The sequence below is a fragment of the Indicator indicator genome, chromosome 8 (genome assembly GCF_027791375.1).
Source record: "Indicator indicator isolate 239-I01 chromosome 8, UM_Iind_1.1, whole genome shotgun sequence".
Taxonomy (NCBI): domain Eukaryota; kingdom Metazoa; phylum Chordata; class Aves; order Piciformes; family Indicatoridae; genus Indicator; species Indicator indicator.
In genome coordinates this window covers 33912003-33925049 of record NC_072017.1, presented here as the reverse complement: position 1 = coordinate 33925049, position 13047 = coordinate 33912003, and the positions used below count along the sequence as shown (strand labels likewise).

The 13047-nt window shown below is 44.9% G+C and overlaps 2 protein-coding genes across 3 annotated transcripts in view; both read left to right on the top strand.

Moving 5' to 3' along the window:
* The first annotated feature begins 253 nt into the window (after nucleotides 1-253).
* LOC128968466 (histone H2A.Z) lies at nucleotides 254-2152 on the top strand. The gene is made up of 5 exons (XM_054382959.1): nucleotides 254-316; nucleotides 478-555; nucleotides 947-1060; nucleotides 1488-1617; nucleotides 1768-2152. Exons 1-5 carry the CDS (start codon nucleotides 254-256, stop codon nucleotides 1827-1829), a joined length of 447 nt encoding a protein of 148 aa, XP_054238934.1. The 3' UTR covers nucleotides 1830-2152.
* A 1579-nt stretch (nucleotides 2153-3731) lies between these two features.
* Nucleotides 3732-13047, top strand: part of DNAJB14 (DnaJ heat shock protein family (Hsp40) member B14) — a 29516-nt gene continuing 20200 nt past the window's right edge. For both annotated transcript variants that reach the window (XM_054382838.1, XM_054382837.1), the window contains exons 1-2: nucleotides 3732-3864; nucleotides 9727-9901. In XM_054382838.1, the coding sequence (XP_054238813.1) occupies nucleotides 3732-3864; nucleotides 9727-9901 (308 nt within the window). The remainder of the gene's footprint in view (nucleotides 3865-9726; nucleotides 9902-13047) is intronic.

Below are 13047 nucleotides of genomic sequence, written 5' to 3'. Positions count from 1 at the left end.
CTTCCTTCGTTTGTCTCTGCGCGGCGCTGCGGTCCGGCTCACGATGGTGAGGAGCTGCGGGGGACAGTCGGGTGGGCGCAATCGCCGGGGCGCGGGTAGGACCAAAATGAGAAGGTCGTTGGGGTGAGGTGTAAGTGCGAGCGGGCGAGGGGAGCGCCGATGGTGGGCGCCGGTAGGCGCGTTACCTGTGGCAGAGGAAAAAGGCGGGGGCTGGGGGGGTCGCGCCGCTGAGGAGAGGGAGTGGCGGGCGCGCATGCGCACCGGGAGCGGCCTGTGGCGCTGTGGGCAGCGAGAAGCGCGCAAGCGCCTTGACCGGGTGTGGGTCGGCAGCGCAGGGGCGGGGCGAGAGCCGAGCGCATGTGCTGGGGGGGGGTGGCGGTGGCCTGCGTGCGCCTTGGGCGCCATTCGGCGCGGGGACGGTGCTGCTGACGGGGGCATGGCGGGCACGGCAGCTCTTGCAACTTTTCTGTTTGCTAGGCTGGAGGCAAAGCTGGGAAGGACTCTGGAAAGACCAAGACCAAAGCGGTTTCCCGTTCTCAGCGGGCTGGATTGCAGGTGAGCAGCGACTGGGATATGGGTGAATGGAAGTGGGTTTGGCCTTCCGTATCTTGGCAGGTTGTACCTTGTGAAACCTCCGCAGTCTGACATCTGTCTGTTGTCGTATAAATGATCTGTTTAATCCTTAAATGTGTTCATGTCTGCTTGACTGGGTTTGGATCTTTTGCATATCCCTGCAGAAGAGGATTCCTTAATGGCTCTTACTATTGTTTGTGGCTAGAATTGTGAAGTTGCTGATGTAAACTTCCCATGGAGTGTCTTCAGCTATGCCCTTGCATATTGAAGCATAGTTTGTACTGATGCTCCTGCTGTTCTGTTGCCCATATGGTTTAGAGCAGTGGCTTTTTTACTGTTCTCATAGCTTGTTCTTATTCGTGTTATTTTGCAGTTCCCTGTTGGCCGCATCCACAGGCATCTGAAGTCTAGGACTACTAGCCATGGTCGTGTAGGAGCCACAGCTGCTGTGTATAGTGCTGCAATCCTGGAGTACTTGACAGCTGAGGTAATGCTCCTGCAAGAGTCACAAGAAAGTTTGCAGTGGTATAATGACCAGATCCTATTGCATTTTTGCTAGTTCTGACTGGGCTGTGAATTCTTCCCTTGTTTTGAGCGAGTTTGAAGTGCATGCATCTTCAGGAGACCGTGAAAATACACACAGGATCTCTTGCTCTGCGTTTTGTGCAGATCGAATGGTTATCACTTACAGAAAAGATGGAAGTATTAAATACTATAAAATGTGCCATTACAGTGTGTTATTTCTGCTTGAAAACTCTTCTTAGGGAAAAATGAAGGCAGAGATGCAGAGAAGAAAATTCTAAACAGGCATTTTTTTGTGGTCTTGGTGTTACAAACAGCATATTTGGCATAGAGAATAAAACATAGAAGGTCTTGGTTTATGTAACTCAGTCTAAAAATGGTCTTGTCCTCAGGTTCTTGAGCTGGCAGGAAATGCATCCAAAGACTTGAAGGTGAAACGTATCACTCCCCGTCACTTGCAGCTAGCAATTAGAGGAGATGAAGAATTGGATTCTCTCATTAAGGCAACAATTGCTGGTGGTGGTATGTAAATTGCTTGCTAACTGTTTTTAAGCTGAATGTCAAGAGCTCTTTAACAGACTAGGTATTGCTTAATGCTGTCATTCTCTTTGAAGTGCAAAGTTGAGGAGAATTGAAGAGAAATAACAGGGTCTTCTTGTTGCTCTTTTGTAGGTGTAATACCGCATATCCACAAGTCTCTCATTGGAAAGAAAGGACAGCAGAAAACCGTCTAAAGGATAGCAGGATTCCATGTTATCTCAGGACTCTTAAGTACTTAATTGTCCAGTGTTGGTGATTCCAGTGGACTGTATCTGTGAAACACAATTTTGCCTTTTGTAACTTTGAGAAGCTAAAGCTCCCTTGAGCTTTCTAACAAACCAAATTTCTGCATTGAAGTCTTAACCGTATTTAAGTGTTACCATGGCTTCAAAGAAGCTATTGTATTTGTAGTGGGTTTTGATTGAGCTGACTGTTTCTAGATTGGTTTAAGTAAAGGAAATGTTTGGTTTTGTACAGACTTTTCATCCACTAGAGTGGAAATATTCAATAAATGTTATATCAAGACTGATTTGTCTCTTGTCCTCTAACTGAAAAATTCTTGGCCTTGACTAGGCACCTCTCAAAGAAACATTCCAATCCCATGCAGCTGTGCTTGGCATAGCTGGAAGCACGGTCCTAGAAAGCTGTCCTTAATGCTATCCAGTCAGCTAGTGGCATTTATCCTGCCAAGCTCTGTTTCTCCTAACCAAGCCTGTGGTGGAGTGGCAGGTGCCTTGGGTGGGTCGGTTGTGAGGCCAGTTTTTATTTGATGTGAACCTTCATAGAGGGAGGAGATGTATTGTGGCGGAAGGTAAGCTGAAGGGATGGTGAAAATACACAACTTAGGCTATTTTCATTATGGCAGGGCCCAACCCTTCTTACTGTTCCTTTTGTAGAACGTGGAGAGGCTGCACTGCAGAAGCTTCCACTGGCTCAATGGGTGAGCTCAGAGGAAGAGTCTAAAATGTGCTGCCAAGGTAGCAAGATGTGACTTGGTGTGACTCTGCCAGTCTCCAGGAGTCTGAAGTGTAGAGTACTTGCTTTCAGTTAGCCTAAGGTCCTACAGCAATGAGGCCAAACAATATAATTAGTGCCTATGGATGGATTGGTGAGGGCACATACAGTGTCAGTAGCAGGAAGAAAAAGGTTCTGGTCAAATGTAGCTGTGCTTTTCTGGCTTTGTGTGAGTTAATTTTTAATAGAGGTGGCCGGGGTAGTTTGTGCTGTGGTAAGGATAACTGCTTTGGTGCTGCTAAGAGTGGTTGCTGGGCTGCTTTCCAGAGCTCCTCCAGCAGTGAAATACTGCTCTTCGTTGAGTGACCTTTTACACTTTCATAACCTTGAGGTAATCTGCTGCAGCACTGTAGCTGGAAGGTGATGACCTAGACAGTAGGTGCTGGTTAGATCTACTTTAATGAAACTCATCTTCTAGCGCTGCAGTGCCTGAGCACTTGCATCCTAGCAAGGCAGTCCTTGGCAGACTCTAATTGATGTTACTAATTATAGCAGGCTATAGGTGCTAACAAGTACTGTAAAGTGTGGTCAACGCACTGCAAAGAGTGACAAGGTGTGGTTTCCTCTAGCCCCTGTGCGTGCCCCAGAAGTGCTGCCGCAGGCCGCGGGGGTGCAGTGCTCCCCGGGCCGCAGTGCAGCGGCAGCACACAGCCTCTCCCCCGGTACTTTTCCATTGCAGCCCGCTCCCTCGGGCTGCTGCTAGGCGGCGGCGTGCGGACCAGGGCAGCGCTCCTAGCCAGGTCGAGCTCGTCGGTGGCTGCGGCGCGGCCCCTTGCCGGGGCAGTTGCTGGGGCCCTGGGGCGGGCGGGGCGCTCCCGGCCCCGGGCGGCAGCGCATGCGCGACCGTGCCCCGGAAGCAGGCGGCGGGCCGGGTTGGCTGCCGGGGCCGAGCGCCGGTCTGGGGCTGCGGGTACCGGCGGCGTAGTGCGGCGGGATGAGCCCTGCGGAGTGAGGGGAGACCTTGCTCGCCCTGGTGCCCGCTCCTTTCCTCTCTCTGTCCCTCTGCCTCGCCCGTCTCCGCTCTGGCTTCAGGCCCCTTCTCTCTGCGCTGCGGCGGGCGGAGGCGGCGGAAGGAGAAGCCCATGGAGGGGAACCGGGATGAGGCCGAGAAGTGCATCGGGATCGCGCGGGAGGCGTTGGAGGCCGGCAACCGCGACCGTGCCCTCCGTTTCCTCGGCAAGGCCCAGAAGCTCTACCCGACCGAGACGGCCCGAGGTGAAGCCCGGCCCCCTCCCTGTGTCCGGCGCCCCGTCGGCGTTGCTGCTGCTGCCGCCCCTCCTCCCCTCTCTCGCTTGGCCGCTGCTCTGCTCAGGCGGGACTAAGGGGACCGCGGGGCCTGCGGGCAGGGGGAGTCTCCTCACGTCGGGGGGCGGTTAGCCTGGGCAGCAGGACCCCAGGGGCTGAGGCGCAGAGCGAGGGGGGCCCAGTGGTTAGGTTCTCCGCACCGTGCGGGAACAGCGCTGCCCCTAAACCGGCCTGGCTGGAGCCTGCGGCAGTATGCGGGGCTCGGCTGCGAAGAAAGGCCGAGGCGATGCTGAGGTGTCCAGGAGGAGCGCTTAGGGCAGGTGGATTTCCACCGTCAGTGCATGCCTCTGGCGTCAGGCGGTGGGAGGAGTGGGGCTATCTCCCTCCTCGCCGAAGGGCTTCCCTCTGAGCCAACCTAGCTCCTCGCCTGCATTTCCTGCCTCCCTCCCTTCTTCTTGCCATCAGTGTGAACGCAGTCTACAGACTAGGTTTAGACCCGATTAACAGCAGGACCTCAGGCCCCAGGCTGAGACAGGCTGGGCTGGCTTCTCTTCTGTCACTGTGAACTGCCCCTCACTAATGAGCTGCTGCTCCAGACTGGGCACTGTCTTCATCTTCCAATTTACGTGTGGTTTGGGTTTTCTCGGTTTTGTTTCCATTTTGGTTGTATGGTAGTTTCGTCAGAATTGCACATGGGTTTCGCTCTCCTAGAGAAAAGATAAGTCACTTCCTCTATGATTTAACTGACTCTTCAGACACTTCTGTGCTAAAACTTTATACATATTTTATATATAATGATCATCATACTAGGAAAAAGTGTTTGTAAGTTATTTTTATAAAGGAATAATAGTAAGATTTCACTGTATGTAGAGGTATTACCTGTCTTAGAGTAGTTTCTGTCACTGTCAGAAGTCAGCTCAAAATAGTTTTGAACACAACAGTGACTTGTTGCGTTCCTTTGGTTCTCACTTAGGAAAGGCTTTGGTGCTCTGTACTGACTTAAAGGCCTCAGCATTTAACATTTTTGATATATGATTTTGTGGTGAAATCCCAACTGGAAGTGTTCTGTGCTGTGCTTTATTCTGCAGTGAAGCCTTTAAGTCAGCTGAGCTAAGTCAGTTCAGTGATTTTTCTCCTACGAAGCAGGATGGATGTTCTGGTGAGGCACCTGGAAGAAGGCAGGAATTGCTTTGGATCAAGAATGTGGCACTGTTTATGTTCCTGCCAGGTTATGTATCTCTCTGAAATAAAAACAAGCAGAAGTGTGTCTCTAAATTTATATGGCTTGAGAAGGTGTCAGCTTTTTTGGAGGTTGTGCTGGTCAGGAGGTACCAAGCTTGAGGATGTAAGTCCAGCTTTTTCCACCAAAGAGACTGAATGGCTTTGTTTGTTTCCCGTAGTTTATTACTGCCTTATGTCTCCAAGATAAAACTTATGGTAGCTTTTGGGAGAAAAAAATATCTTCACTTGATTTGTTTTGAGTGTTTGGGTTTAAGTAGGACTGGCACTACATAACCACTATGGTAAAGTATTGAGTGCAAGAAATAGATGCCTAATTAGGATATTGTCTGTAGGGCTGTTGTTTTGTTCACTGTGGAAATTAGGAAAGTGTGTCACAAGTGAGGTACAGATCCAGGGAGGAGAAGAAATGGTCTTGTGGTTATGGTAGTGGCCTTTCATCTTGGGAATTGCGTACTGAAACTAAATGCTTCTCAGAATTTCTCTGTGATGTTAAGTAAGTCACTTCACTCTGTTTCAATTAGTGATGGCTAATTGTGCTTCATTTTTCAGGTATTCAACTTGAAACAAGGGCCTGATTTGTGGAACTGGTAGGCAGCTAAAGCTTCATCTGAAGCTAATGAGAATTGCAAGCCCTAGGCCTGATTTGAACTAGGTGCTTAGAGATTAGGGAACTCTGTAAACTTGTAACATCTCTGTGCTCCATTTTTCTAGCTGTGGAGGTTGGTAATTCTTTTAAAGGTAGCCCATTTCCTCCCAAAACAACACCAACTCATTGAACAGTGGTGGGGTTTTTTGCTTTTTGTTTTAAGTTTTGGAGGCATATAAACAGCCCATTAAAAGTGCAGTAAGCTATAAGGACACTGAATGTCCTTTTTGTAGGACCAGAACTGGAAGGAGTGCAAGAAAGTAGAACTGTCAATTTACACTAAGACCAAACAAAATGACTGCTTTGTTAGTTCACTGTCATCTTTTAGATAAACTAAGTGGGGGATACATTTGGAAAAAAAAAAAAAGCCAAACTAAAAAACCCCAAAACAACAAAAACCAACACAGTAATTCATTAGGTAATTAAAAATGTGCCATAGCACATACTGAAGAGAAGGAAACAAAGTTTTGTGAGCTATCTTAGTTCTAACGCAAATCCTTACTTTACAGTCATAATATGTTTGGTTAATATGGTGATAGCCCAATATGATGCAGCGCCAATTACCACTGTGTTCATTTAATTTCTCTTTGGGGTTAGATATTAGCAGATAGCTCATATCAGTTTCTCACTGAAGTCATGGATTCTTCACAGATTGTATCTTTAGTACAGTTTTGAGAACTGCTGTCCACCATTTCACAAATGATGTTCCATCAGTGATAAAAGCAATGAGAATGGTGGCACTGATCCTTGTAGGGATGGGAGCTTCATCCTATCATCCACTATAACATCAAGAGGAGGACTTAGCAGGTTTTAACTCTTGTCTCTAAGTCAGTGCTGTGTGTGATTTGGTTTTGGTGACATTTGCATTTGAAGTGCTTTCAGCACTAGTTCAGTCATCAGTGAAGTTTAGTTAGGCTAAACAAAGCTTCTGCCTGAAATACGCTGACTGCAGCAGTGCTATTTTAAGGCTTTACTAGTGTGAAATGTAGGGTCAGTGCTTATTTAATGGTACTTAGCTAATGACTTCATGGTAGCAATGTTGCTGTTGCTCTTTGCTGTAAAATTGTTTTACAATTCAGCTGTTCAAGATACTGTTAGATTATGATTTTTGCTAATGATTCGTCTTGCGATTGAATGGAAACTTCATTGATGGTCTGGAAAAGATTTGAAAGAGTGGATTTAAAGATAAAGGGCAAGATCTCCTTTTCAAACTTAGGTGCCATTCTGTCAGGAGTGGAAGGCAGAAAATTATGTTAAGGACAGCTTTATTTGTGAGAGCTTCTTAATATTTTCTTGTACTGTTTCTGCCTTTAAAAACAAACTGATCAGGAGTACCCAAGCTTAGTTTTTTAGGCTCTTGCATTAGTATGAATTCTGAATTAAAAAGTTCTTCCATTTGAGAAAGTGGGACTCATGTTCAGTGCATAACAGTATCAAATGCAGTGCAAGGAGCTTCCATTCAGCAGCAGCTAACAATGCACACAAGAGAGCCTTCAGGCACAACTGCAGATAAGATTCGTTGTCCTGCCTGCTAGAGAAATAAGTCTTTGGTTCCTTGTATGACCTGTTCTAGAACATCTAGATGCACAGTGAGAGTTTTCTTTACTATAGTGTTAGTACTAACAGCCTGTTTGACCGCCAGCAGTTCTTGGAAGAGACCAAGTTGTTTCTGAATATCTGAATTGTATCTTTTATTTGAAGAAAGCAGTAGCTCAAGACCCTTGGTACAGCTTTCTTTTTCAACATAGAACAATAGCATGTTTGTATATGCTGTGTCCTGCTATTTTGAGACGTTAACACTTACAGAATTTATAGGGGGGTGTTGGGTTTGCTTTTTTTTTTTTTCTTTTCAAGCATTTTGCATTGTATTCTCAGCAATGCAGCTCCATTGTGGGGATGGGAGATCTGAGAAGGTGATTAGGAATTAGTAATGTTGAAAGTGCAGCTAAACCATTTAATGAGAAGACTTACCAGCTAAACTTGGTGTGAAGAGACACTGGGCATTGAAATTACAAATCATTGTCTATACTTGCATTTCTATTATTGCTACTACTACAGATTTTGCACAAGCATTAGTGCAGGGATGGGTAATTTCTAGAGCAGTGCCAATGTAAAGGCAGGATTTGCAAAGCTGTTGAGTAAGTATTTTTTTCTAGAGGGTAAGTCAGGGTCATGTGTTTGATAGGATCCCACATGATACCGTTATTAAATACCAAGCATCACAGCATAGAAAAAGGAATCATTTTGTTTTCTGTTAACACTTGTCTGGAGCACATTTTGACTGAAAATGCTTAATTCTCTGGGCACTGTCTGTTCAGATCTCTATTCCTGATTAGTTCTTAGCCTAGGGACATAGTTGCTTCATTGGAGTTGTTACTACTTCTTTATCTCAGAAATGTAAATGCTGTAACGGATGATACTAGAATAAATATTGCAAATATTGGTGTATGTCCGTCCATTTTATATATCCAACTATAGCTCTCCTATATTCAAGAACCTCATTGCATTTGTAGTGAAAAACACCCCCTCAGTATACTAGTCAGCATCAAAACGTTAGTTATGTCTTTATTTCTGCAGTAAAAAGCCTGATCAGATCAATTGATGAGTCTTGCTGAAGCAGGCATGAGCATGGGACTAGCACTGAAGTCAGCTGGCTTTCTTGTTCAGGCAGAGGGTAGCTATTCATCTGCAGTATTTCAGACTGCTGTGGCCAGTGAGTAATAAGTGAATTAATAAGTCAAAGCAAGTGCTGGAGAGTTTTAAGAAGCACATCTTGGGGAAGTAGTTAATCTCCTTTTAAACAAAGCTCTGCTTTCTCTTCTTTTCTTGCTTCTGAGTGGTTCAAACTGATGGATAGGACCCCAGTTTTCTGCTGCTCTGAGACCATGCTAGTTGGAGGAGAAATGTTTTAATTAGAAGAAAGTCCTTCATGATTCTTCTCACTAGATTCTACGAGGATTTTTTTTTTCACAGTGAAGCTATGACATGCTTTCACAATAAGTAGGACATTTTTGTTAGCAAGGGAATTTTTGTTAGCACGTTTTTCATGCAGATAGTAACTCCTGGTTGTTATGAAACAAATTTGGCCTAGGTTTGCTCTGAAGGGATCTCTTTTCAGGAAAGACTGCACATTTAGTAATCTTTGATCTACATTATGCTTTGTATGCAGTTCCTTAAGTTAGAATGGTACTGTTTCTGATTTGCTGGTAAGACAGGTACCCCCAGAATGCAAGTTTGTTTATATTCAGCAAGAAAAAGAAGACTTAGCATTATCATGTATTAAAACTGCTAAATTTGAGATCTGTTGGAACATGGAAGGAAAGAGGATTTCAAGATCTAGCACAAGCATGCTGGTTTTCAAGATTCAGGTCTCAAGAGCTGGATATAGTTGGCTGGTTCTGTGGCATTGTAACCGTAGTTTGAATTTCAGCTGGTATTGCTTGAAAGGGGTATAGAACATCAGCATGTGGCTGCCAATGGCTCTGATTACAAATAGGTATGTACTGTAGCAACTGCAATGTGCTGGAGATGGGCTTGTTCTCTTGTGTGGAAAACTTTGTAGTTTCTTTGCAGTGCTAGGTTAGTTCCTCTTTTTGATTTGTTGTTGCTGATTCTAGTACTCTGATTTCGTCACCCTGAAGCATGGATTCAGTGCCTCTGAAAACCATCCAGAAATGAAGGATTCCATTCTTAATTTACTTAGGCAGAGGTTGAGGGGAGTCCAGTCACTGATTCTTGAAACACTTTTCCATAGTTTTTTCCATGAAAAGGAGTTCCAAGACCAGCTTCAGAAACGTTCGCGGTACAAAGCGATGATCAATAAGGAAGGAGGATGTAGCAGCTAGTGTTCTATAATGTGGTGCTCCCATTTAAGGTAGTTGAGAGCCCTGAGTTAATCACTAATGCCTATAATGACGCTATGATGATGTACTGTTGTTTTATAGTCTTGTTGGAAGCTATTATGAAGAATGGAAGTACTGCTGGGGGAGGCGCTTACTGCCGAAAACAGGCCACTAACAATGATCAAAGTAAGCCCAACAGCACGAAGGAGAGCAATGCATCTGCTGCAGGTGAAGGTGGAAAAGGCTACACCAACGACCAAATGGAAGGAGTATTCAGGTATGGCCTTGCTTAATTACTGCTTTTTGTTCTGTGTATTATGTACTCGTGTTTTCAGCTCTAGCATCTAAAGAAATAACAGAAAATTCAAGGTTAGCTGAGAGGGGGGTACTGAACAAGGGGTACTGAACGGTACTGACTCGAAGGAAGAGGAGAGGCTCGCTGTGTTTAAACACAGTATGAGATGCTGTCACTTTCTGTGAGTGTAATGATGTTCTTCTTTTTGAACTGTCAAGGTTACTTTATATTTGAAAGTTAATGACTAGATCTCCTGATAAATCAAAGAAGTTATGAAATTCTTTAGTACAACTCACAGGACAGTGTTTCTATTCTTAAATATTTTTATACTCAAGATACAAGCTTACTCCTGAAGTTTGTTTTCACACTAACCTTGCTGTACAGGTTGGTCTTAGAGCAATGTTAAAACTATGTTGTTCTGGAAGCACAGCTGCCTGAGAAACACTGAAGCATGTAGTCTGAGTTGCGTTACACGCTGTCTCTAAACTTTGTGTGGTGTGATAGTATTAAGATGGGGCAACATCAGGAAAGGAAGATGTGCAAAGTGAAACAAAGATGGAAATGGCCTTTTGAGCAGAGCAATTGTGAAGTCATGTTATCATTACACATTTGTTGGAGGTAGGAGTGAAAATATTGTTTGGTTATGCCCCCACTTCTGCTAAAGAAATATGGATACAGCCACTCTAAAATTGCACACCAGGAAACCCACCTCTTTTTTTTTTTTTTTTTTTAGATAAACCTAGCCCAGATATTTTCAAGGGAGTTCCAAGAAGGGAAATCAAGAGTTCCTTGTCTCCTGTTTTGTGTAAATTGGATGAACTGTTGTCAAAAACAGAAATTTAGGGGGGGATTTGTGTGTGTGTCTGTGAAATGTATGTTGCTGTTGATACTATCTTGGAATCTTTTTCTGAAGTTCAGTATTCTGTTCAGGTGTGCTAACAGCAAGGAAAAAGTAGCTTTTCTTTTTGATACAGCAGCTCTGCATTCAGACAGGTGGATGACAGCACCTCTTGCATGGTTACCCTCTTGGTGTTGCTATTTAGTAGAGCTTTTCATCTGCCATCATCTCCACTTAATTGTTGCCACCCTTCATGATACATGTAAAGTAAAATCTGAATAAGCACATGCATTTTGGGCCACCTTGAAATATTAGCTGTTAGGTTCAACAAGACCAAGTGCAAGGTCCTGCATCTGGGTTGGGGCAATCCCAGGCACCGATTTAGGCTGGGCAGTGACTTGGGTTGAGAGCAGCTCTGAAGAAAAGGACTTGGGGGTGCTGGTAGATGAGAAGCTCTATATGAGCCACCAGTGTGCACTTGCAGCCCAGAAAGCCAACTGTATCCTGGGCTGCAGCAAGAGAAGTGTGGCCAGCAGAGCAAGGGAGGTGACTCTCCCTCTCTACACCACTCTGGTGAGACCCCACCTGGAGTACTGTGTCCAGTTCTGGAGTCCCTATTACAAGGAGGATCTGGAGGTGCTGGAACCTGTCCAGAGAAGGGCCATGAGGATGAGCAGAGGGCTGGAGCAGCTCTCCTATGGAGACAAACTGAGAGAGTTGGGGTTGTTCAGTTTGGAGAGGAGAAGGCTCCAAGGAGACCTTCTTATGGCCTTCCAATATCTGAAGGGGGCCTATTGGGAGAGCTGGTGAGGGAATTTTTAGGGTGTCAGGTAGTGATAGGACTAGGGAAAATGGATCCAAGCTGGAGGAGGGGAGATTTAGATTAGACATTAGGAAGAAGTTTTTAACCATAAGGGTGATGAGACACTGGTGAGATGTTTTTAAGGCCAGGCTGGATGAGGCTCTGGACAACCTGATGTAGTGTGAGATGTCCCTACCCACGGCAGGGGGTTGGAACTAGGTGATCCTTGGGGTCCCTTCCAACCCTGACAATTCTGTGATTCTGTTAAAGCAAACTCACAATGTGTGTGTGTGTGTGCACATGTATGTGTGAGGCAGAATATCTGAAAAGAAGTAAATGAGTTTTAGATCAAATGAAGACATGCATCATGTTCTCAGAAAGCTGCTTCAAGGAATGCTGTGTTACTGCCAGTATTCACTCACCCGTGACATTCCCTTCTGAGCTGAGTCTGCTCTGACATCAGGCTCCCTGCAAATTCTGGTTTTTTTTTCTTTTTACCAGAAAGTGTGTTGCCTACCTTGTTTTGAGTAAAATGATGTAGAGCTGACCTTTCCCCCTCTTATGCTTTCCTAGTATTGAGTATTGCTTCCCTGAAGGGATTCACTAGATACCAGATAAAATTAATCCAGTTTGTTCAGATCAGAACCAGAGTTAGAGATACCCAAGGAAATTACACATTGAAGATAATCTTGATGCAACATTTCTTCGTAGTACCTATTCCAACAACCTGCTTTGTGAATATTAAATTTGGGGTTTTAAAAAACTCCCCATGTCTTTGCAAATAAGCAATTGTAACAGCTTGCAGTACAAACCATGTTTGTTTATATTTTACTTACCACTTAAAAAAATCATCTGTTAAAACAACATCTTGACCTGAGCTTGAGTGATTGACAAATTGCATCCTGTTCAGAGGGACCCTTGAAGGTCATCTTGTCCAAACCCCCCTGCAGTGTGCAGGGACACCTCCAACTAGATCAGGCTGCCCAGGGCCACATTGAGTCTGATCTTGAATGTCTCCAGGGACAGGGCCTCAACCACATCCCTGGGCAGCCTGTTCCAGTATTTTAACACTCTCATTGTAAAGAACTTCTTCCTTATGTCCAATCTAAATCTGCCCTGCTCTGTTTTAAAACCACTGCCTCTTGTCCTATCACTATAAGCCCCTCACTCTAAACAGTCCTTCCCCAGCCTTCCTGATGTTGCCATCCTGTAGTATATCAGTTGATAAATCTTTGGAGAGAGGCTGAATTTTTGCATGAATGTGCAAGTCTCCAGTTCCTGTTGGAAGTTTTGAAGTTTGTCATGTTGTCAGTTAGTGGCATCAACACACCACTTCAAAAATTTGTGGTTAGGAATTAAAAACCATCTGTGTGTGACTTGCCAAGGAGAACAGCACTGAATATAAACACTGGGCTAAAACTTAATGGAAAAAATACAACACGTTCAGTGATGATAGCTGAGGGAAAGTTCATGTTTAAACCACAGTTA